The sequence below is a fragment of the Pleurodeles waltl genome, chromosome 11, assembly GCF_031143425.1.
Source record: "Pleurodeles waltl isolate 20211129_DDA chromosome 11, aPleWal1.hap1.20221129, whole genome shotgun sequence".
Taxonomy (NCBI): Eukaryota; Metazoa; Chordata; class Amphibia; order Caudata; family Salamandridae; genus Pleurodeles; species Pleurodeles waltl.
This window is the reverse complement of record NC_090450.1, coordinates 15453615-15479529: the sequence shown is the minus strand read 5'-3', so window position 1 is coordinate 15479529 and position 25915 is coordinate 15453615. Positions and strand designations below refer to the sequence as shown.

At 45.7% G+C, this 25915-nt stretch overlaps 1 protein-coding gene across 3 annotated transcripts in view; it reads right to left on the bottom strand.

Moving 5' to 3' along the window:
- PCYT1A (phosphate cytidylyltransferase 1A, choline) overlaps nt 1–25915 on the bottom strand; it is a 132050-nt gene that overhangs the window by 50827 nt on the left and 55308 nt on the right. The window contains exons 3-4 of one of the 3 annotated variants that reach the window (XM_069212813.1): nt 23260–23416; nt 4954–5096 (exon numbers count right to left, since the gene is read on the bottom strand). In XM_069212813.1, the coding sequence (XP_069068914.1) occupies nt 4954–5079 (126 nt within the window). In that variant the 5' untranslated portion in view covers nt 5080–5096; nt 23260–23416. The remainder of the gene's footprint in view (nt 1–4953; nt 5097–23259; nt 23417–25915) is intronic. The other 2 variants (XM_069212812.1, XM_069212814.1) reach the window with 2 other exon arrangements.

Below are 25915 nucleotides of genomic sequence, written 5' to 3'. Positions count from 1 at the left end.
TGTCTACTGGACACCCCCCCCTCCCCCCCCAGTGCGTGTCCGTGTCAAGGTTATAAGTGACTTGGGTACTTATAGGAGTAGTGATGAATCTTTGGTTTCAGCGTCTGGTCGACATGTTTTGTGCCCCAGTTGCCCAGATGCTCAGAGGCATTTCTTTACCACTAATGGTAGCAAAACATTCTTAATCTACTAACTTAGGTTCAAACTAAATGGAACTGGCTCGAGGGCCAGATGCTTCGAGTTTTCTTGAAGGGGCTCTACCGACTGACCATGGAAATCTTTAAGCTAAAAATGTACACTTTTTCTTAATACTGCTTTCTCTGATCATAATTGATATTAGATTTCACGGACAGATGTAATTTACTACACTGGAGATTTTTTGCTACCTTTTGAAAAAATGCCTCAGACCCTCAGGGTATCTAAGGCACAAAACATGTCGACCACAGGGTGAAATCAAAGACTCATCACCACGCCTACAGGATCACAACTTGCTTTTAATCTTGATACACACTCACCAGACATAACACTGGACTTTAAAGTGATGCCCAGAGTCACTTTTAACCTTTCTTTAATCCAATCTACCACTTCCCTTCCTCGCTCACACTGAAGGGCAGCCACCTGTGTTTTGGCAAAACCAGGCCAGGTCTGGGAAAAAAGTTCTCCATTAAAGAGCCCCGTTAGTTGGGTGCCCACCCTGCGAGAAGCAGGCCCGATGAAGAAGCATGCCACCTAGGTGGGTGAGGACTATTGCATCCATATAACTGGACTCTCCATGATGTGAAAGTTCACTTCAGTTTGAACTCCACAAAACCAAATTGTGCAAAGAATTCCAAAGACAGTAACAAATTACAAAAAAATTGAATATCTGTATCAATAAAAAGTTGCCCCATGTGTATGTTCAAAGAATGTTCCTTTCTGCAATAGTCTACTTTCTTTGCCTAACAATTTGTATTATTTAAATACTGCTCATGAAGCCCGTACCTGGGACTTAAGGATTGTTTTTCTAATACCTCACCTGTGTTTACTCTTCTAGGTAGGCCTTTACAAAATACTCCCCTTGTTCTTCAGGTGCTTGTTATTCAATTACTGGTACTTTAGTCTGTTCTGTGACTGCTGTTGATTAACCTCACAAACTAACCATGGGCTCCAAGGAGCAGCACGCGACCCAATCCACGAAGCACTTCAAATCGTCGACAGGGGTAGTGAGCAGTATCCAAATATATAATACAATACAATACAACCTGTGTGGCTTTTGAGACAGACTAGTGTGGGACCTCTGAAAATATGACCAGTGGATTTTACATAAGCAAAACTTAAGATTATTTACTACTCCTTACTTTTGGGAATGGGCAAGACATATCTGCTAAGCCTCTATTTTTTTATTACTCAACCACGAATAAAATAGCAACCAAACATTCACTTTCACTTACCTTTAACCACACAATGGCAGAGATACTAACATGTTCTTAACTGACCATTGGTCATAGAGGCAGTTTAAAGAGGTCAGTAAGCTTAGGTCGTAACTTCTGAAGAGTCCAAGCCAAGAAATCAGCCTACTGGGTGCGAGAAGACTGATTTTATCAAACTATGGACTACATAAAAGCAGTTATAACAGCAACTTTACTATAGTTCAAATGATATTTTCCAGTGCAACTGCATGGCTTTCTATGTCTAAACAGGATGCTAAATAACTGAAGACTCAAAGGTGACTGAAATGAAGAGGAGAAGCTGGGTACAACCCCCGGAGATCCCAGACCATACAGGACAATAGGAACACTGTGATCCCTTCAACTCCACAACCTGAGAAATATGAAGATACACAGAGAAGAGTATCCTGGGGGTGGGGGGATAAAGACACAACCCGACTTCCACCCATCAGCCCACTTTCCAGGGTTTCCCTACTCCTATCCTAATAAATCCTGGAACCCAGTCCTTCACTGGTGAGGTTTTCTTCACTTCAAAAATCCAAAATGCCACAGCAGCCCTTATGGGAATACACATGTTTTCCACCCTGGGGGTGTAATAATGCATGAGAGAGGGGGTAGTAAACGTGTTAAAGAGCGAGAGTTCACACCATTAGGACCATTAGCGGAGATTGCATAGAGAACACCTGTTCACACCTATAAGATGATGGAGAGGGAACTAAACATAAGGGCATGTGTTGCGATGAAATCAAAGAAGTTTAAAGAGAAAAGCCAAAGATCTGTTGGGGGGTCTCCATACATTATGCAGATGTACACATTTGGCACACCTACAGACTACAAACCCAGAAGAATATTTCGGGAACTTACTAAACCATCAAAAAAAAAACACAGGCCCTCATTATGAGTTGGGCTGTTACACCCATAGCGTAAACTCCAGGTGAAATACCCCAAGGCGCAATTATGAGTCTCAGGGGCCATGAGTAGGGTCCAAAAACTGAAGACCCGATAATTAGGTGCCTGGAGATGCTGGACCTCTCGATGTAGCTGCAGGGGCGGGACGGTAGGTGGCAGCACTGCCCGGCGCACCCGCCCTCCGCAGCAGTCTGGGGGTGCTGTTCCTGAGCACTGCTAGGAGAAGGGGGGGACTTCAGTTTGTTCTTTAAGGTGACAAAGACCTGGAATCCAGCCTCAGAAGAGCTGATGACATCTCTTGCTTTATGTTTTGGACACTCCTCCTTGGAGCCAGCATTACTGCTACCGTCTCTGAGAGCACTCACCTTTCACAAAGGCCGTGACTGGGAAATAGCCACAAAATAGGATATGAAGCAGAGCCAACCCAAACAGATTCTAAAACCTTAAGGAAGCAGATCCGCAACCCCCAATCTCCCCCTCCCCCCCATCATTGGAGAATGTGTATGAAGGTGGGAGCCAAAGAACCCCACTTTCTCCCAGTTCCAAGTTCTTCAGGACCAAGGAAGAGGGTGCTCTGCGGAGTACTGCAAGGACAGCTGTGTGACTGGGGCTGGTGTGTGCACTACGTGATGGAGAAGCAGGAGGTCTGCCTGTCTGGTCAGAAACGGAATAAGTGGGTCTGGTCCTGCAGGAGGCGAAACTGTCCAGTATAGGCAAGCTGTGGCCCCGGCCGAGGAGCCCCCACAAGATGGTGATTGCCTTTGGGGGGGAAGGTCAGGGCTGTCAGAGGTTTCCTAGTCTCACACTATGGCCTCCACAGAGGTCCATGAATGAACATCAAGCCAAGAAGTCACCCCGTGCTGTTTAGCACTCCTACAGCACCGAAGAGACTGAGTGCTGCTGCTGCCCGACCCTACCTCCCCATTGAACTCAAAGGAAGACCGAACATCACCTCTGAAGCAGGAGCTGATCCTGGCCGTAGGATGCAACTGCCTGAAGAAGCACAACCCCATCACCCTGTCTGAACTGCTCAATGAATGAGCAAGCGTTGGATCTCAGTGTGAAATAAAGGCTGCAACGGGTTGGATCAGCGCCCGATGAGCAGTTCTATTATGTTGCTCCCCGACCACAGATCCAGCCTCAAGTGAAACCGCTGCCAAGATTCTGGGTCAGCAGAGATGCTGCTGAGCGTGCCAGCCCAAAGAGTGCCCGCCACAGCCAGCCAACCACGACTACATAAGTAAGTAAAATTTTAGGCCTCACACTAAGATTAAAATAGATGAACAACCAGGTTCTGCAGCAGGAGGGGTAACTGTTGCCTAAACAACCCCTTTAACAAACGCTTGAACCGAAACGTTCTGAGTGGAGATCCAGTAAACTGCACATGTGCCAATGACTAGACCGAAGAACTGTAGACAGTATACCAGCTACTGGAACAGAGAGGGCGCCATAGTGGATGGACCAATTTATTATGCATTATAGCTTCAATCGCAATCTTGCATCCGAGACGCACTGAATCGTCTGCAATCATGTTTTGCTGCAATAATACAGTACTTTCTTTTTGCTAAGATGAGACCTGGGCTGTGTAACATAATTGCTGTGTCTGTTGGTTGACTGTCAAGTTCTGAGCTGCTGGTTCCCATGCTACCTAGATGAGAAGCCTCGCTCTGCTCGCTCTCGTTACGCCGAGAGTCAAATGCTGAAGTGGCTGTGCTTTGCCGAGTTTACACAGCCATAATAGGAAGGCAGACCCCAGAACACCACTGGCAAACTACCTCGTCTCTCACAGTTTAGGTGTTTGGCCCGACCCGACACCGTGGCTGTACGGTCGCCTTTAGGGAAGCGATTACAAAGATGTTGAAGTACACAGTTAATTGAGAACTCCAGAGCCAGTCTAAGCATGGCATATCTTTACAAGTCTCCTTGCAGTTTTACATTTATCTACCTGCCCATTTCTGCCTAGAGCCCAAATTCCTTTCTGCCTTTCCTTTTTCAACTGAGTACCAAAGTCTTGCATTACTCTGTTCTCAAGCAGTGAACATAGCCATTAATTGCAATTTTTATCTCTTACGTTTGGCTAAACATAATCCAGTGTGTTCGTCGCAGAGAAAGGTGGAGCTCCCACAGGTGGACCGAAAATCCATTGGTTATAAAAGGATTATGCAAAAAGGTTACACATTGACAGGATTCATCCAGCTTTTTATTAAACTCATGGAAGATATAGTCTATGATTAAATAATCTCTGATAGAGAAACTTTATTTTTGACACTCACTGCGTGAATTTGTAACTTGTGCACCAGGCAGGTAAAATCTCTCTTCCCAAATCTCCTGTAATTGAACTTGCAATGTGGGATGAATCACCCACTTCTTGCCATGAAATGATTCTCCAGATTTGGGGCATGCATATTAAAAAGAATTACAAGAAGTCCCACTCAGAGTGCTATTGATGTACACATATACAGATCTTAAAGATGATTCTCTAAGCAAGATGATCAGGAGCAGATCATTCCCGCCTCTGTCCTTGCTCAGCCGAGGGCAGACGAGCAGTCTCCTGGCTGAGCAGGGGCACAGCCTCCTTGCTGCATGATGAGGGTGAGGAGAAACAATAACAACTCACCCATCCCTTGCTCCGCTTCGCAGGCGCAGGCTCCAAGCGGTGAGAGGTTCGCAAAAATATCGCTTCAGTCCCTTGCTGTTTAAGAGGACCATTGATTCCCTTAACGTTGAGAAAAAAACACTTCATTTGCCAACAATAACCATCTGAGGATATAAAATCTAGTATTGGTATAAAAAAATCAATCACTACAACATTACAGTGCGTTATTTACAATATGAGTAATAAAGTTCACTAAATTCAAAAGCGTCATACAGTACATTACATGATTGTATCTGAAAAGAAAGTCATTGTAGACTATACTTACTTCAGGTATACCCCATACGTGAATCACGCGTTTCACACAAACAGCTAATCAGCTCCAATGAGTAGTCAGAGGTATGTAATATATACACCCAAGTAAGCTCTCCTCCAAACCTTCCACCCTACTAAAAACAGAAATTGTGTATGCATCCACAACACAGACAGAAACCCAACCAGACCTAGAGAAGGGACCTTCCTCCACACTGGCAGCCACTGAGCAAGAAACACATCTTCTATTTTAAAGGTAAGCTACTGTAAGTGGCCAAAAACAGACATGTGCAAAAGCTGCCACCATGAGAAGGTGGAAGCTAACAAGACAAATGTGCATTGAAAGCTTGAGAGTACCCAAAGCCCCCAAAAATATAGATGGGGGGAGATCATAGGGTTCCTCGCAACTAGGGCTGCACAAAGTGGCGAGGTTCTTGCAGTGGAAGAACACAGAATAAATAGTTACTCCCTGACCTGGAACAGCTCAGCCGGGGATGGACAGTTCGTACAGGATATAGGAGTTCGCCAGGTGGCTAGTGGACTACTTTCAGGGCAGGACTGTCCATACAGGACACTGGCTACTGCAGGCTGGAGGACATAGGGTTGCTGTCAAGACAACATCGTCCATACAGGACACAGGTCCCAGCAGGCTAGTGGACTGCCCATTCTGGACACCGGTCCCAGCAGGCTAGTGGACAGAGCGATTCTTTAAGTGCAGGACTGTATATACAAGACAATGGTTCCAGCAGGCTAGTGGACAGACGGATTCTTTAAGCACAGGACTGTATATACAAGACACTAGTTTCGGCAGGCTAGGGGACAGAAGGATTCTTTAGGCGCAGGACTGTATATACAGGGCACTGGTTCCAGCAGGCTAGTGGACAAAGGGATTCTTTAAGTGCAGGACTGTATATACAGGACACTAGTTCCGGCAGGCTAGTGGACAGAAGGATGCTTTAGGCGCAGGACTGTATATACAGGGCACTGGTTCCAGCAGGCTAAAGCTGCAAATTTCAGGACGCCTGCACTTTGGTTGGCCAAGAAGAAAACAGATTCTTAGGCCAACCACCCACACTAGCTCTGTAAACTGTGGACCCACTTTCCCACCCACTGAAACCATACACTTAGAGCCACACCCCTTGATGTGCAAGGCCCCTCAGAAGTCAATAAGTGGTGCCTATTTCATTCAACAATTACATTGCGCTCTGGAACAGTTCATCTGTCTGACTTTTACACACGCAAGTATATCCAGGCTAGAGGGAAGACTGGTGATCACCAATGCTGTGTGGTAGCAACAAATGGGGTCATTGGCTCAAGGCAAACTGACGAAGAAGAAGTGAAAGTTGGCAGAGGAGAGCTATGCCGTGCCACATTCTGTTCTTTTCAGCCAGGGACACTGGTGACAAATGCTGGCTAAAGGGTTTATTCCAACCTCTCCAGGCCACACATTAGCGTGGTGTCAACTTCAAGCTTTTATCAGCTTCAAAATCGGAACAGAAAAATGGTCTGTGGCACAACTGTCCCATATGGATGCACTCAAGCCTTCAAGGCACTTACACCAATCCGCCTGCACAGGTCTGCTCCAAACAGGTGCCTCATCTCAACGTTCAGCCCTTGCCCAGGCAGTGGAGGCGAGCGATGCTGTGAGGTGGGGCGGTTCCTAAGCACATTCCCACCTGAGCTTGAAAACACTGTCAGTTGTTTCCCAGCCTTAAAAAAGGCCCTGGAAACCTGGCTCTCCCCCAACTGCTTTGCTCCTTGCAGTCCCCTCAGCACCATGAGATCCTATTAGGTAAATTCTCTGAATCTGCATTAACATAAAATGCGCTCTTCTGGCACAATATCTGTCGGCACTAGGGCAAACAGTCCTTTAACACTACCAGCTTGGGTTACAAAAGGGTGGGTAAAGCGTGCATTTTAATTTTGAAGTTTTGCAAAGTTCACAAAGTCAGAAATTCGTTGTTGCAAACTTTAGAAAAATTTCCTAAATTCTATTTGTGAAAGATTTTTAAAACTCAATCTCCTACATGAAGTCAGATTTTGTCCTTAAAAAATTTTCGCACAAATATTCTCACAACTTAAACTTCATGAGTTGGAAAGGGTGTGGGGCTTTGAAAGTATGAAAGAGAAGCTAATGGAAAAAAATGGCAACTTTGTACGACTCCCACAAAAATCATCCAACAGCAAGAATTCAATTAAGTTAAGAGGCAGAAAGTCCTTCTGTTCTTTTTGGAGGAAATGTACACCTCGGGACCTGCCTTCTGCAGGTACAACTTTGTCTCAAATCACAAGGATGGAACGGATATCATAAATATACATTAGCAGGAAACTGCATCAACAATGACAAACATACCAAGCCGTATGATGAAGAAAATCATTTCAATAACTTGACTTACACTGAGTAACCTGCACCCGTTCACCAGAGATGTGTACAAAACAAGACCCAATACGTTAACACAGGAGCTACATATTTATCATCACGGCCGGCCTTGGATGTTCTAATAAGATACACATGACACGTTAGTACAGTTCAAGAGACTCACTCCAGACCCAGGAAGAATCAAAAATAGACCATAAAGCACACGCCTCAACCACGTAAGGTCAGGGAGCTGAACCCACAGTGGGTGTGGTGCCACCACGAGGGACCACGAGAGAACATGTCATCAGGAGCACATGAGGGTGCTTACCTCATTGAACAGATGGTTACTAAAAGGGTTTGCAACCCATGGAGTGCTGGAGTAGATTTAGAGATATTGCGAGTTACAGGAGTGACACACAAGAGTTACATTGCGAGAGCGAACACTTCAGTAACTTGTAGACACCTCAGCACTGAGGAACCCATCTTGGTGCCCGCCTACGTGATCGGAGGCGCGTCAAGCTACTTGCTTCATTGTTGCTAAGCAGGGGGACACTGGAGGACATCAGACGTAACTCCACCAGGTGTCGTACGTCAGGAAATACAGACATACTGTATTAGGCACTTATAGAGCGCATAGCTACCCTAGGGCATCCCAGCGCTATAATGTCCTACTCGTTACACAGCAGTGATGATGTTTAACATCGGCCATCAGAGCCGGCGATCAACAAGATTGTGCGAACAGCCAAGTCTTTAGCTGTTTGCGGAATGGCAATTCCACTTCAGCAGTCCGCAAGGTAGTAGCCACAGAATTCCATAGCTCGGAAACATGGTACCGGAAAGATCGGCCGCCTCTCCTCACTCCCTGGATTGGTGGAACCTCAGCTAGGCAAGCGTTGGGAGAACGCAAGAGTGTTGTAGGGATATAAGGAGTGATCCATGCATTCCCAATCTTGGGACCCGTCAGCGAGCAATGAAAAGGGATTTAAATGTAATTCTTTGAGAAACCAGCAGCCAGTGTAGCGACTTTAGAGCTGGTCGGGGAGTGAAATTTAGAGATGTTACATAGAAGACAGGCACCAGCATTCTGCGCCACTTGTAATTTGTCAACTGTTGATTTAGGATTATGCTCCGGTATGGTAAAGCTATTGAGCGTAACTCGAAGATATATGTTGGAACTACTGCTAGAGTGTATGAATTACATCAGGAATCCCTATCCTTCGGTAAAACCACCATGCAGTGGTATCCAGTGCCTTGAAGACAGACATATTCTAGGGGGTTCACTGCATGTCTTCCATCTTGCCTTCATACTGGTCCTGAGGTATCAAGTGGTGGCGCAAGCCGCAAGGTCCCTAATACAAGCGCTTACAGATAAAGCCAAGCAGGACAGAGCGGGGTTACAGCTGCTCTACGTTTCACAGTGTCTTCACACTATTCCATCCGTGTAGAACTACAAAGCTGGGTGCCACCTTGCTGAACAGGAAACAGCATTTCCTACAACTGGACAGTGCTGTTTCTAAAGTCTGGACAAAACTTGGCAAGGCTGGCGAGATCAATCAATAATCAACTAAAAAACAATATATGAACACTGGTACCAACTAACAGGTTTAGTACTTTGACTATTTTGAGGCCACCTCCTATCACTCGGGCTGCACAGTCATTACTTGCCTATCACAGCACATGCACAATTTAAGTTAACCCAAGATCGACCCCTTAAATAAAGGTATGTAACCCCATGCAGAAGGTCGACGATGGTTGTTTTTTGCAGTTTTATATAACATGAACATGACCCAAGAGAAACAAAGAGAGTTTTTTCTCCATTAGCCGTAACCTGCGAATGGCCTTCCCTTTAAACATGGCTTGAGCCGCTCTAGTAGAAATATAACTGATGCACAAGTGGTGGCACTCTCACAAAGGCCCGCCCCAGGCTGGTTTGTCTTCCTGTGCCCTCATCCGCTCATGTTCCACTACTGAAACGCAACAGAAGCTAGAGGTTCCTCACAGCAGTCACTCTGGATTCCTTCGGACCCTTCCACCCGCTTTGCTCCTCGCCAGGAGCCACAGAGACCCCAGCTGGTGTGATGACTGAGCACTGGGAGGGGACAGAGGTCTTGTGCCCATGTGTGATTCATGATAATGCTGGTACTTTTAAAGTATACAACGCCTTGGAGTAGGGCGGACAACTTCTGATGCAACTATTGTGATCCTCGTGCTGTATGGGGCGGTCCAGGGAAAGAGGTTCCTCAAAGTCTGTGGCTCATTAAGACCTTTAGGACACTTGAAGGAAGCCAGAAGCTCACAGGATCTCTGTGTTAGACGATACAGGATGAGCTACGGTACACCCTAGAACCCCCTAAAGTGGGAGCCCACTGGGGCAGATTACGATGCATGTCCTCACCTCTGATGTACACTTCATTTGCTTCAGCTGTCTGTACTCAAAGAAGTCCACTATTGTGTACTCAAAGAAGTCCACTATTGCTGTCCTATAACTTTAATATTAAAAAGTGCACTGAAGGAGCTGAATGAACATGTTGGCACTATGTAATTTCCTTATATTACGATCTTGCTTGACTTTATGGGTTTTCCCTGATATTCCTGTAGGCAGTGGTGCCCACTATAGGTCTGTGAGCACTGGATTCATGACAGATTTTTAAGCTATCCGTGTAAGCTATATCTACCATGAAATACACTTCATGCTGTTGTACGACTGGGTTTGATGGCAGTATGCTCTGTCACCGAGAAACAGGTGTAGATTAATTTAATGGCGATACTTTATGGGTGGACGAAACTAAAATGCAAAAAGGGCATTCAGCTTTATATTTTAATGCAAAATGTGAGGATATATTTTGCAATAAAAAAATGGTGCAACAAGCACAGATGTCGCAAACAGCAGTCTGCAGCGGTTCCAGCTACAAGATCTCGAAATTACACGACATCTTGTACAGACTGTATTTTAGAAATTTCACGTAAGAAGCTTAACGTGAAATGCCAGACAGGACGCCGGCGTAGTTACAATTTGCCTGGGCCTAACACGGATACAACATTGAAGGGGGAAAGTAACTTTGTTGTTGCACGTGCCACCCGCCCTGCGTGTTCCAGGGATTCAAGCCAGATTTGTTGTTGCCCAAATGAAATGTGTCTGTTTGATGCATTTCTAGGAGCACTGTTCCCCGTCATGTAGTGCTGATGCATCTGATTTCAGCTCCGCGACTGTACGCATGCGACCTGTGCAAGTGAAACTATCATTTTATTACCACAAAAAATAATGTCTAATGTGAACCATCTCCGCTTCAGAAGACCACTCAAGATCTGGTTCTTCCCTACATGATCCCAAAACTCACAACAAAGCAATCTACAGCAACCGTAAGAAGAAGACATAAAAATAACCTCAACTATTTATATAACAATGCATGCATATTTATACCTTACACATTTACATATGTCTATTTATATAGACATTGCACTGTGTACGTACACTGGTGTTGGCATGTGGGTCGATACTTTGTATAGGGCTTCACCGTGATGTGTATGTATACGTGAATTATTCGGCTTTTATATGTGTGTGTATGTATGTGGTCTCTATTTAAAAATGTGTCATGTATATGGCAATGCATGTATACTTATAAATGACATGTATATGTGTATCTGGATGTGTTGCTGTTGTGGTGTGAATGTCAATGGGGGTTTAGGCTTTGCATAGGGATGTGCCTGTATGCATGTCTGTAGGTATGGGTAGGCACATCTACGACTATATATGTAGATGTGTGAATACATATATATTTTTTAAAGTATGTATCAGAAAATGCATGCATGTTTATTCATTACATGGACACGCATGTCTGGCTATGTAAATAAGGCTGTACATGTGCCTAATTTGAGCCGGTGGTTTCCGGTGCTCCCACTGGCACTTAATTGTCAACACCTACTCTAGTGACAGACCACCACATGGTGGCGCTGTCTGTCAAATTTTGGGATAAGCACAACAAGGGCGCTTAATAAGTCAATATGCATTCAATATGATTAACCTCTGTCGCTCACACTATTATTACAGCTTTGCTTGTCCTGGGATACTTTGAATTGCACACTTGTAGGAGTGCGATGGTTAGTAGCTGTGTTGCTGCTGCCACTGGCAGTGCGGGCACGGGCAATGGATGATGCAAGCTGCAGTGGACTCCCGAGAAGGGCCCTGGCCAATTACCTTTTTTTCTTCTTTTACACAAATTAAGCACTTGTCTGTACACGAGTATATGCATTGAACAAGGACATAAGAATTAAATATACCTGAGGAAAAAAATTGTTTACCTATTTGACAATAAATGTATGTTTATGCATTACATATGTAAGTGAATACGTTTGCAAAGCGCGCAACTGCCAAGGCATCTTAGCGCTAGCGTTCTATATGTAGTGAGCAGTTAACTAATTACTGAGCTTAGATAAAATCCATGTTTCAAGCATTTTTCAAAAAGATGCTCCATCAGATTGAGATCTAAGAACAAGAGGCATGGTGTTACAGACTCTGCATGCTAAAAGAGAGAAACTTCTCCCTCCCATCAAGCTCTCTCTATTTGAGGGACAGCCACCAAACGGGCGGTGCCTGACCTTAACCCAGGAGAGGGTACAGGCCAGGGAAAGATTTTCTGGAAGTAAGATGGGCCTTCGCCATGCAGAGCCTTCTGGGCTATGCAAAGGGCCTTGAATTTCACTCGCTCACTGAATGGCAACCAATGTAACTCCCCTAAACCTTTAGACAGAGAATTATATTTGGGTATTTTTTTTTTTTACCAGTAGACAAAGGGATTGGAGCTTAATTTGAAATTGTTTCTGGATCCCCCAAATAGAGTGCACTGCAACAGTGTATCCTATATAGCACTAAAGACAGGATGAGATATTTTTTTGCATTTACAAAGGGATTAATTGAAACACTTTCCTTAGTACTCTAAGAAGATGGAAATAGGAAGAAGTAACGTGATTTATTGGATAGGAAAAACAGTGCTGTCCATCGAACAACACCCCTACGTTTTTGACTTTCAGCGCCGGACATGGAAGAAGTCCAATGTTAGAGGGCCACCAAAACGTGTCCCAAAACGACGTATCAGAGCCAAATAGGATAATCTTAGTCTTTTCCTAGTTTAGTTTTATACAATTATCTTGCATCCGACGAGCAGAGTTCGCCAGACAACTTCCACATTTACTGGCTACTTTAGCAACATCCGATAAAATAGACCCCACTTTGTGTGTTGTCGGCATAGGCCACTGCCACAAAGCCGTAGGACCAGATAAGTTTAGCTAAAAGGATGACATAAATGGTAAATAAAGTGGGGGACAATGATGAGCCTTGAGGCACCCCACAGGGTAGAATGAAAGGATTTGAGACAAAATGTCCAGGAGGCATCCTTCGTTCGCAACCCGAGGGAAAAGAACTAAGGATGGTAAGGGCTCCTCTTGAATCCAGATACTCTCTACCCGGGTTGAGAAGCAAGGAATGGTCCACCGTGTCAATCGCGGTAAAGAGATCGAGGAGAACCAGCGGAGCTGCCCTCCAGCATCCACCTGCCTACAGATCTCCTCAGTGGCCACTACTAAAGCAGATTCTGTGCAGTGTGGCGACCTGAAATCGTTCTGAAGGATAAAGGATATTATGGGTATCTAAGAATGATATAAGATCTCCATTGAGTGCCTTCTCCAGAATTTCAGCAAGTAATGGTTTTCTGGTTATAGGACGATATCTTTTAGCGTCCTCAGGATCCAAAGAGGGTTTTTCAATAACGGGCAGATAGATGCCCTCTTCCCTCTGCTGGAAAGTGACCTACGGACAATGCTCTAGTGCAGTGAGTTGCCTAGCACCTGTCTTAGAGACCATATCTAAAACAGAAGGTGGACAGGGGTCGGCTGGGGAGCTTGATTTAGTCGTCTCAAGAAATCTGATTGTTCTATCCCCCTGACTGACTCCAACCTCCTTCTGTGATTTCTGAGGTGGTGACAGGAAGAGATAAATATTGCTCAAACTATTAATCCTACAGTTTAAGGAGAATTCTTCATAGACACTATTTACCTTTTCCCGAAAGAACTCAGCCAGCTTATAATAAAATATTTGAGTCGGAATAAACAGTTGCGTATTATTGCGATTAGCTAGAGAGGTGCTGAATTAAGAAGTTCTGTACTTTAATCTTTAGCTGCTTACATTTTTTTCTGCAAAATATCTTGATTTCTCCAAGGCAATCCGTTCTTTATATTCTTCAATTCAATAACTAATTTATATTTTACTTTTTCCTCATTGCAGTTGGCTATTCTCCACCTTCGTTCTTGAGCGCTGCATTTTTGCTTGAGTGGTTTTAACTCTGGCATGTACCAAGGAGCAGAGTGATTTTGTTTAAAGCTTTTTAAAGTTTTTTCAGGCGCTAACTTCTTGGCCACATTATCTAACCAACTTGTGAATTTGCTGTAGTTTCTTTGATATTACAATCTAAGGTAGGGCTGTTATCACTCAACTGCTCCTCAAGTCCGAGCTATCTATTTTCCGCCAAGAACGAGTTTTGATGACTATGGGTGAAATGTAATAACCACGGTTCCCAACGGGAACTGTGAGATTAAAGATTGCCTTGTGACCAGTGCAGATTAGAGGGATAACTTTGTTAACACAGAGTGCAGAATTATTTGTGAAAATGCCATCCAACGTGTGGTTGCGATATGAGTTTGCTGACAATCTGAAGCACGTCAAAACTACGGAGACAATCACTGAGGTGCTCCATATCCAAATTCTCACTAAACTCCAAATAAAAATTAAAATCCCCTAGAAGAGTGAAGCTAGACAATTCGACACTGGACTCCGTAAATGCCCGAATGGATGATATAAAGCTGTCTTCAGGGAGATAAAGTAAATAACCATTAAAGCCGGTTGCGTTGTTAAATTTAAAAGTAAATAACAAGCCTTAGCTATCTAAATGTGTAATGGAACTAAAATTGCCTTAGTATAGTTACGATAAAATACCGCCCCCCCCATTTACCTTGCCTATCTACTCTTTATACATCGTGCCCTTCTGATATCGCGATTCTCAAATCAGGGTCTGATGAAGAGTCCGTCAGGTTTCCATTAGAAATGCTAAATCAGGACAAAAGGACCCCATAAACTCTGCAAAATTTAAACTTATTCTTTACCAGGCCTCTCACATTTAATAACATACAGATAAGAGGCACCACTGGGCAGCTTAATTCTTGAGACCTGCTTATGGAGTTAGTGAGAATTTCACCATTACTACCACCAACAGGCCAAAGATTTAACACATAGTTGCAATTATGGCATTTACAGGCGTTCAGAACATTTAAAAACTTCACAAGCAATTTGCTCCCCTCTGCACCCAATGTCCAATAATTCCTCCCTGGCATAAGTCAAAAAACGGGCAGGCGTTCTGGCGTGTGGGGATGTCTGGCTGCGCCAGTGGCGCGGACGTGCTCGTTGGTCCGCTAAAAGGGCCAAGATAGGGGGCGTGACCGTGGCCAGCCTCAGCCAATGCAAACACACCTCGAAGGCAGCAAAACCAAATAACAAGAAACAAAACACTAACTGGGGTCCTGCGACCCCTCTGTCATCCGTACTGGCTCCCCTGGCTGCAAGAGTACGGATAAACCAAAACCTACTCAACACAAACATGAGAAAAAGAAAATCATAAAAGGAATCTAAAATGCGCGGAATACATGGGCGTAGGAAGTGTGTGGGACGCGGGGGATATATCCCCCCCAGATTTTGGAGGGTGGGGGACACGGGGACGAAGGTGGGGGGGACAAGGGGACAAAACAATTTACCCTTTTACATCTATTATTCAGAGGGCCATTAGCGCACAAAAGCGCTACTTCTAATAGCCCTGTATCGACCATCCTCCAATCTGATGGTAACAGAATGAAGGTGAGTCAGGAGGCCCCCTGTGCCCTCTGCCCTTTTGTTTGTCCTGTTTACAGCTGTTGGCATTAAGGGTGCTCATAAGAACAAAGGGCACGAGGAAGAGAAAAGAGTTTTGGATGATTACTGTCTGCATCACCTGCTGCCGCCTTGAAGAGGAGCACTGCAGGAGGCCTTCAAGAGGAGCTGCAAGACAATGAGGAAGATCTAAAGAGGGAACAGAGTCCCACTCAGCCTGATGCCTGCAGGCTAGAAAGGAGACTCTGAAACACAATATTTGTATTTGACTAAGATCACACCAGTTGGTGAAACAGTGAAGTCGTGATTGGGCCCAGAGTTGACCATTTCACACAACAATTTAGCTATTAGAAGGGTATGTTTTTCTAAGATTTTATCTAGGTAATGAAGGGCTTGATTATAGCATGGCTAACAGGGAGAAGCCATATTTCATTTTGGGCCGTTATGGTTAACAATAACATAAATAATAATGCTATCATTACATACTTCAGCATATTGAAGTATATTATCTTTTCTCTATCTTTTCTTCACTGTACTCTGAAACAATCTACCCTATGCCACTGCACACTACACCACTTTTCTCCACTCTGTGCTACTCTACGCCACTGCAATCTATGCTGTACCACTCCAGTCTACATCACTCTACTCTGCAGCACTCTACACTACGCCACTGCAATCTATGCTATTCTACTCTAAACATTGTACACTACACCCCTGCACTCTGCCAGTGCACTCTTCACCACTTTACACAAAACCAATGCACTCTATGCCACTGCACTCTATGCCAATCTACTCTGCTCCACAACACTCTATTCCCCTGCTTTCAATGCCACTGTACTCTGCGCCACAGCACTCTAGGCGACTGCCCTCTATGCCACTCTACAATACACCACTGTACTCTGCGACCCTCTAATCTGCAACATAGCACTCTGCCACTGAACTCCACGCCACTCTACTCTGCACCACTGCATTCAATGCCACTGTACTCTGTCCCACTGCACTCTTCTGCATCACAACACTCTAATCTACTCTACACCACTCCACTGTAGGCACTTCACTCTACTTTGAAATCAACTCCTCTAGGACACTGCAATCTACGCAACTCCACTCTATTCTATGCCAGTCTAATCTACCCTGCACCACTCCAATGTACCCTGCGCCACTCCAATCTGCTCTGCACCGCTCTATGCTACTGCACTCTACATCACTATGCTCCACTCTGCAACAATCTACTCTATGCCACAGCACTCTATGCAGCTCTATTCTACTCTGCACCACTGTACTCTAAGCCACTCTTCTCTACATCACTCTACATCACTGCACTCTACACCAATGCATTCTATGCCACTCTACTCTACACCACTGCCCTTTATGACACTCTACTCTGCACTCTGCCACTGAACTATACTCCTCTCTACTCTGCACCACGGCACTCTACTCTGCACCGCTCAACTATATGCCACTCTACACCAATGTACTATATGCCACTACACACTATGCCACTCTACTCTGCATAACTGCACTCCACCACTGCACTCTACACCAGTCTACTCTACCTTGCACCACTCCACACTACCATGCACCGCATCACTCTATGACACATCACGGTGAACCACTGCAATCTATGCTGTGCCACTCCACTCTGTGCCCCTCGACTCTTCACCACTCTACGCTACTACAATGTATGCTAAACCAGTGCAGTCTTCGCCAATGCACTCTACACCACTTTACTCAAAACAAACGCACTCTATACCAATCTACTTTGCACCACTGTACTCTATGCAACCTCACTCTAGACCACCCAACTCCACTCTACGACACTTCACTCTGACATTATATTCCATGAAACTAGACTCTGACACTCTATTCCATTAAACTCCTACACTTTCTCCTCTCTGTAACTCCCTACACAACTCCCTATAGCCCACTCCATTCCACTTTTCTCCACTCTATGCCACTCCACACCACTCTATGCCACTTTAATCTACGATAATCTACTCAACGCCACTGCACAACCCTCTATGCCACTCCACTATACAACAATGTACTATGCTCAACAACACTCTACCCAACTTTCTCTATGCTAGTTCACGTTACTTTACTTCACTCTACTCCAGTTCACTCTTATTTATGCCTTTGCACTCTACGACACTCTGCCACTCCACTCTCTGACACTATTACACTGTGACACTACTCCACTCTACTACAACCTTATGGCATTGGCGCTTGATTAGAGATTCAGATCTCCATTGAATGCCTTGTCACTCATATGAGATGTGAGTCAGATTTATCTTCGCCGTTTTGGTTACAAGCACTCTGTAACCCTTTTAACTCAAGCTTAACAAAGGCTTAGGATGATCCTGATACTTTTCTAGCGGATTGAAATATCGTCGGCCAAAGTACCTTGACTTGAATTTGTGATATTGTACATAAGTTGGCATAAGCATAGGTACTATGAGCTAATGACTTCTTGATTCACTGTTTGAGTCATTCATGTAAAAGTCGATGTATAAAAGCTTGTAAATCATTATTGTGGATGCTAACCTTGTTGGAAAGTAGCCTCTTTCTAGCTTGGTTACCCCCACATTTGGCCTGTTTGCCAGTGTGTTTGAGTGTGTCTACTGGGCTTCTGCTAATCAGGACCCCAGTAGTTATGCTCTCTCCCTTAAATTATGGTTGTTGCATACTGGTAGCCCAGTATTTCACCCAAGATTGGCATACTGGTGCCCCCTCATAAGTCCCTATTATATGGTACTTGGGTACCCAGAGCATTGGGGTTCCAGGAGATCCCTATGGGCTGCAGCATTTATTTGCCACCCATAGGGAGCCCATGCAAAGGCTTCTGCAGGACTGCCATTGCAGCCTGCGTGAAAAGGTGCAAGCACCCTTTCACTGCCAGTTATACTGCACCAGGTCACTTACACGTCACCTCTATAGAAGGCGCTCCAGCCCTGAGGGCAGGGTGCAGAGAACCTGTGTGTGAGGGCACCCCTGCACTAGCACAGGTGCCCCCACGACCTCCAGGACCATTTTCCCAGACTTCAGGAGTGCGGGGATGCCATTTTACACATGTACTGGAAATAGGTCACTCCCTATTCCCAGCTACATAATGGTAACTCCGAACATAGGTATGTTTGATATCAAACATGTTGTAATCATACCCCAAGGCTTTTGCAAGCATTGTTTGTATGATTTCATGCACTCTGGGGGCTCCTTAGAGGACCCCCAGTATTGCCATTCCAGCCTTCAGAGGTTTTCCAGGCAGCCCCAGCTGCTGCCACCTCTCAGACAGGTTTCTGCCCTCCTGTTGCTTGGGAAGCTCAAGCCCAGGAAGGCAGAACAAAGGATTTCCTTTGGGGGGAGGGGGGTTACACCCTCTCCCTTTGGAAATAGGTTTGAAAGGGGTAGATTCCTTCCCTAGGCCACTGGAAATGCTTTGAAGGGCACATTTGGTGCCCTCCTTACATAATCCAGTCTACACCGGTTCAGGTACCCCCAAGTCCCCGCTCTGGCACGAAACTGGACAAAGGGAAGGGGAGTGACCACTCCCCTGTCCAACACCACCCCAGGTGTGGTGTTCAGAGCTCCTCCAGAGGGTCCCTGAGTTTTGCCATCTTGGATTCCAAGTTGGCAGCGAACTCCGGGAGCATCTGAGTGGCCAGTGCCAGCAGGTGACGTCAGAGCCCTCCCCTGATAGGTGCTTACCTGTTTAGCTGACCAATCCCCCTTTCAGGGCTATTTAGGGTCTGTCCTTTGGGAGGATCTTCAGATTCAGATTGCAAGACTCCAGCAGGAATCCTCTGCATCCTTTACTTCACCTTCTCACCGAAGAAACTGCATCTGGACCCTCCAGGAACTCCACAAACTGCAACAACGAAGCAAAGACGACTTCTGCAACATTGTAACTTCAGCTCCTGCCAGCAACTACAGCTGTTTCCGGGTTGTGCATCCTCAGAGAACAGCCTGTCTTCAGTCTGCACCAGAAGAATGAATGAATCTCCCTTGGAGTGAAGGAGTCACTCCCCTGCTTCAGCAGGCACCTCTCTGCAACGATGACCATCTGCATGGGTCCCCTCTCCTGACGACTTGCATGGATCCTGCATCACGGGTAGTAGACTGAAGTGGTCCCGATGGTTGTGAGGTCCTACTGTCCAACTTTGGGGGAGGTAAGAGCTTGCCTTCTCACTCAAGACAGTACCCCCTGCACCACGTGTTTTTCAGTTGCCAAGGCGTGTGGCATCCTTCTATGAAATTCTTTGTGCACAATGTAGCTCCGGCCCCCAGCACTCCTTCCTGAGATGCACAGCTTCCTGAGTGGTTCTCTGGCGGTGTGGGATCCTTTGTTTTTGTGCTGCGTGGGCCTCCTTTTGCAACTCCTTTGTCTCCGTGCTGGGGGACTCCTGTGTGCGCTGGCTGGTATTCTGTGGGCTCTCCGAGTTGCTGAGAACCCTCGCTGACTCCTCCTCCTGGGTAGAGTCCACCAGGTCCCAGGCAGTGCCATTTTCTGCTAACCATGAGCTTTTCCTGTGCCAAGGCTTGTTGGTGGAATCCAGCTATGCAAACCAGACTGCAATCATCCATCCGGTGTGGGATATCATCTGCACCAACCACAAACCCGCATCTATCTTCTTGGGTGCAGTACTGACTGTTGTTCTTCACCAGTGGTTCTTCTTTTGCACCTTGATTCGGGTTAGCGGGGGCTCCTGTCCTCCCTGGACTCTTCTGTGCTTCTTGGACTTAGTCCCATTCTTCCACAGGTCTTTAGGTCCAGGAATCCACCCTTTGTGTCTTGACGTATCTTCGGGTTCTTGCATTATCTTCTTTCTCGTGTTCTTGTGTGTTCTAGGAAAGTTACTGTGATTTACTCCTGCTTTCCTGGGCTCTGAGGTGGGTTTTATTACTTACCTTTGGTGTTTTCTAATACTCCCAGCGCCCCTCTACACACCACACTTGCCTAGGTGGGAAACCGACATTCGCATTCCACTTTCTTAGTACATAGTTTGTGTTTCCCCTAGGCCTATTTCTAACCATTGTGATTTTCACTAATTGCACTGTTTTCTAACTGTTTGTATTGCTATTGCTGCATACTAGGGTATATAATTGGTGTATTACTTACCTCCTAAGGGAGTATAGTCTCTATGGCAGTGGTTCCCAACCATTTGACTTCTGTGGACCCCCATTTTATCAATACTGGAGCCCGGGGACCCCCACTGAATCATTATTGGAACACGGGGACCCCCCGAGGAGTCATTACTGATAGCTGGGACCTAATATTATTAAATGTTTTAAGCAGCAGCGAACCCCCTGAGGAGGCTTCGCGGACCCCCAGGGGTCCCCGGCCCACAGGTTGGGAACCACTGCTCTATGGTATTTTTGGCATTTATGTCACTAAAATAAAGTACCTTTATTTTTGTAACACTGAGTATTTTCTTTCATGTGTGTGAGTACTGTGTGACTACAGTGGTATTGCATGAGTTTTGCATGTCTCCTAGATAAGCCTTGACTACAGCCACCCCTAGAGAGCCTGGGGTCTAGGCTCTGCCTACGTTTCACTAGTAAGGGATAACTTGACGTTGTATAAGGTGTAAGTACTATAGGTACCCACTACAAACCAGGCCAGCCTCCTCCAAACCACTGTACTATACAGGTTACTTTTTACATTTTTCTTGTAATTGGTGACATTGGGTCATCCAGATAACTTCTGTAATGCCCGAATACCAGTCTTTCTCGATTTCCCCTGTTGATGTTTTCCCACTACATTTGATCTTTTATATTTTGATTGAATAAATGCATAAAACATTCCATTTGCATACTACTTTAATATCATTGTTTATGGGAGTGGTGTTGCATTTTTTTCCAAGCGACCCCTGTTCCTTTAAAGTTAAGTTTACTGCTCCATTCTAGGACACTCTACTTACTCTATGTTACTACGCCACACCAGTCGATGACACATCATTCTCCTTTATGCCATTAACTTTGAGCCATGCTGAATAGTAGTCTCACTAGTGTACAGCATGGCTAAAACACATTGGCAAAGGCAATAGAACTTGCATAGGCGAGACCTATTGACTTTGCCAATGCTTGTTTATAAGGTATGAACTTTAAAGTGACTTGCAATATCCTTATGTACACAGGGGGTATTTTAACCCCTTATAATAAATGGTCACACAACCAACTTTCCCACAAACCACTTAAACCCTTAGTGCATAGCTTCTGTCATTCCAAGCTATTAAAGTAGAGCAGAAGAAAAAAAGCAACATTCCATTTTTTGCTTTAAACAGCTGCATTAGTTATGCTCTGTGACCTGATCTGCCTTTTACCTTGGCTGCTGGCTCTCGCAGAAGGCATTGTAATGTCAGAACTCGACTTTAATAACCCTATCATAGTCATTTCATGATGTCTTTTCTTTATAATCAGTGAATGTCTTTTCTTTATACACAGTGACTTGGTGCATCACAAACAGCTGATTCTAAGGGAATTAGTGACTGCAGTTTATACAGAGATTAGAGAATCCATGTTTATATACCCTGTAACTCCAAGAGTGTCTTCAGTTGAAATGCTCCTAGTTATGACTGATGTGGAGCTGAGCTGCCCAAGATCACACAAAGGAGTAGAAGTGTTATTAGAACTATGGCTTCCGAGCACAGTTTACAACTCTTGTACCTAATCGCTTTTGATATCTCCAGTGCGGTTCCAATTGGCATGAGGCGAGGGGCATGATGGGTGTGGGGCGCAAAGGGTATGTTCTTCCTCTTTACCCTCCTACCTTGATTTGCTTGGTGCATGAAGATGCAAAGTTAATCAACATGTTATTTTCACATTTGAGCTAATTACTTTGTGAATGTAAATAACAATAAAAGATACTTTCAGACTGTGAAAACATGCCTTCCTTTCTCCCTATTTCACTTCCAATATATATGATTGTGTATATTTATCGGAGCCTGCAGTTCGTAAACAACGAGCGATTTGTATAGGGTTGATTGAAAGTCCCCAAGGCTGTCCCTGTCCCCCCCAGAAATGTATTGTCTCCTACGCCCCTGGCTGAATACCAGTTACGGCGAGTTATAAAACCAGGGAGCCGGCACCTCCCAAGATGGCCCCGATGGTGGCCTGTTCCAAGGAAAGCAAATGCGCCAATATCTCTCTCCTTAGAGAACCTGACACACACACACACACATATATGTCCTAATATATAGATAAAATATGTATACGAGTATGTATATCGGTTCCTGTGTGTGTATATATATATATATACATATACATATACACATACATATACACATACATAAATATGGTTATAAGTAGGTACTTGAACCTATGAATATGGTTTTATGCTTTCTATATGGATATAACAATATATTTAGATATTAAATACACAAATTAATGATACGGCATGTATACTCAAACAAGTGAAAAGTATGGTAATTATAGGATGTGATGTATATAGATGTCTGTATATCAGAGTTGTACCCCGATGACCCGTGGTCACGGTAGAGACATATTTGGGATGAGGCTGGTAACAGGAGTTGGAATAAGTTACCTTCCCTATCGGAATGAAGAGGCCACTCGTGATGAGGGCACAGTGGGTTAACGTCCCTGCTGCACAGAGGCAAACCATAACTCAGATGTTTCCTCTATGCAGGTCGATGAATGTCTATGACTTTGGCAGGTAAGAGGACCAGCGCTTTGAGGCCGGGGCGACGAAGCGCTAGATACGTTCAAGCACGAATTATGCCTTAGGCTTACTCACGATGGTGTGGCGTGCCAGTTTTCGGTGGAGCAGGCCATCCTCCGCCGCCCCGTCGGACACGGGTCCGTCTTTCCTCCTCTTCCTGCTGTTGGGCCTCTCGGCGCTAAGGGGCACTTCCATTCCAAAGGTGAGCTGGTGGTCCGGGCTGCAGTGGGAGCTGGGGAGAATAAAAACAGAGTTATACACCCAGAAGCGAGCTGAGGGTCTGAAGAGAGCACCTACCTAGCTCAGAAGTAGGGGCCTGCTCTCTGCCCCCTGTACTGTGTTTAAAGCACCCTCTGCCCCCCCTAGAGCCCCAGCACAGCCCTCTCCGCACAGATGGAGGTACAGAGTGTGAAACCTGCAGGGGCACAGGGCAGCTCTCTGCCAGGGACGCGTCCTGTGCCCGTGCTTTGGCACAAAAACTGAAAACAAGCACTGGAGCTTGGCATGAGTGCCAGGGCCGTGCCCCGTGCCAAGGGCCCCACCCAGGCCTTGTGAGGAGACGTGCAGCGGGGGCACAAGGGGCTGAGTCACTGCCCTGGGGCAGGTTAAATATAGGCCTGGAGGGGGGCCGAGAACAGACCGTCCAGTGCATACACGTCTGTCCTGTCCAACTGCCCACGGGGCAGGGCCCTGCCTTTACTGGGCACCGCAGCTGCCTCTTGTCTGCACCACACCGCCAGCCAGGCCTGGCTTTCAACCAGTGGCTCTCGGCCTGCTTGGCACACACCGCGCATTCTCGCAGTGTTCAGTGCCAAACTACAAGTCCCAGCAGGCAATGTGGCGCTTGTGTAAAAGCTGGGGAGGTCTGCGGTGACCACCCGCCCCTTAACTTCAGGGAGTGCCCGTAACTTCGCCCTGCCGTCCATTGTCTGTGCTGAAAGGCTTAACGGAGGGCATTTGTGCGTAATTTTAGCCTTTTACCAACAGGACGATGGAGGCAGGGCGAAATTGCGGCCAGGTTAGTTTCCCCAACAGGATTGAAAGGCAGGGAGTCTCCTGTGCTCTGAGGGAGGGGCAGACAGATAAACAGGCCTTCTTGCCAGGGGGTCACCTTGCCTAAAGAAATGCAAATGTGGGCAACTGGTAAATCTGCAAATGCAAAGGGGCTTGAAAACCTGCATTGACTTTAATCTAAGTCCCCTGATGCTTTCTGGTGGCAAAGATATTTTCTATTAGAGAGGGACTGTAATGGTGTTCCAAGGTGCGCTGTGGAGTGTTTGGTTTTAATGGACTGTTGTAAAAAATGTTAGTACTAGGTATAAACTTTATATTATTAAAATCTGTATTTGAGAAGCACTTTTTTTTAAATGTAACCTGGATGTATTTGCGCATTTTGTAGCAGCCTATATTATGATGTAATTGTACTTATACAGCACTTACTACACCTGACAAGGCGTCAAATGCATGTTTAAAATAGGGACTAACACATTCACAGTTCTTACAGGGAGCTAGGTACCTCATAGTACTAACAAACATTGACAAGGCCAATAGGTCTCATCTACGCAGGAGTTATTGGCTTTGCTAATGTGTTTTAGCCATGTTATACACCAGAGTGGCTGCTGTTCATGGCTAAAAGTTAGTGGCATAGTGGTGTGGAGTAGAGTGGCACATGAGTAGTGAAGTAGAGCACAGTGGTGCAGAGTACACTGGCGTAGAGCGCAGCGGCACAGAGCGGTGCAGTGCATAGAGAGGTGCAGTGGCATAGAGTGCAGAGTAGACTCGTGTGGCAGAGAGTGCAGTGGCGTAGTGTAGAGTGGTGCAGAGTAGAGTATAGTGCTGTAGAGTGCAGTCGAGTGGAGTGATGCAGAGTGCAGTGGCATAGAGTGGAGTAGAATGCAGTAGTACAGAGTAGACTGGTGTACAGTACAGTAGCGGAGAGAGTGCAACGTTGCAGAGCAGAGTGTCAGTGCAGTGATGTGGAGTTGAGTGGCACAGAGAAGTGGCATAGAGTACAGTGGTGCACAGTAGAGAGCAGTGGCGTACAGAGCAGTTGTTTAGAGTGCATTGGCGTAGAGTGCAGTGGCATAGAGTGCAGTGGCATAGAGTGCAGGAATGCAGCGTGGTGCAGTGTCAGAGTGCAGAGTAGACTCGTGGCATAGAGTGCAGTGGCATAGAGTGGTGCAGAGTGGAGTATTGTAGAGTGGTGCAGTGCAGAGTAGAGTGTAGTGCCTAGACTGCATAGTGCAGTGATGCACAGTGCAGTGGCAGAGTGCAGTGGCATAGAATGCAGTAGTACAGAGTAGGGTGGTGTAGAGTGCAGTGTGTCAGTGCAGTGGCATAGAGTGGTAAAGAGAACAGTAGAATAGAGTACAGTGGTGCAGAGTAAGGGTAGTGGCATATAGTGCAGTTGTTTAGAGTGCTCTGGCGTAGGGTGCAGTGGCACAGAGTGGCATGGAGCAGAGTAAAGTGGCAGAGTGCAGTGGAATAGTGTATTGGTGCAGAATGTAGCAGTACAGAGTAGAGTGGTGTAGAGTATAGTGGCGGCCAGTGCAGTGTTGCAGAGTAGAGTGTCAGCGAGCAGTGGTGTAGAGTGCATTGAACTAGAGTGCAGTGGTCAGAGTGGCATAGAGTGCAGTGGCGTAGAATAGATCGTTTCAGAGTGGAGTGCAGTTGCATAGAGTGGAGAGGTGCAGGGTAGAGCGCAGTGGCATAGAATGCAGTGGCATAAAGT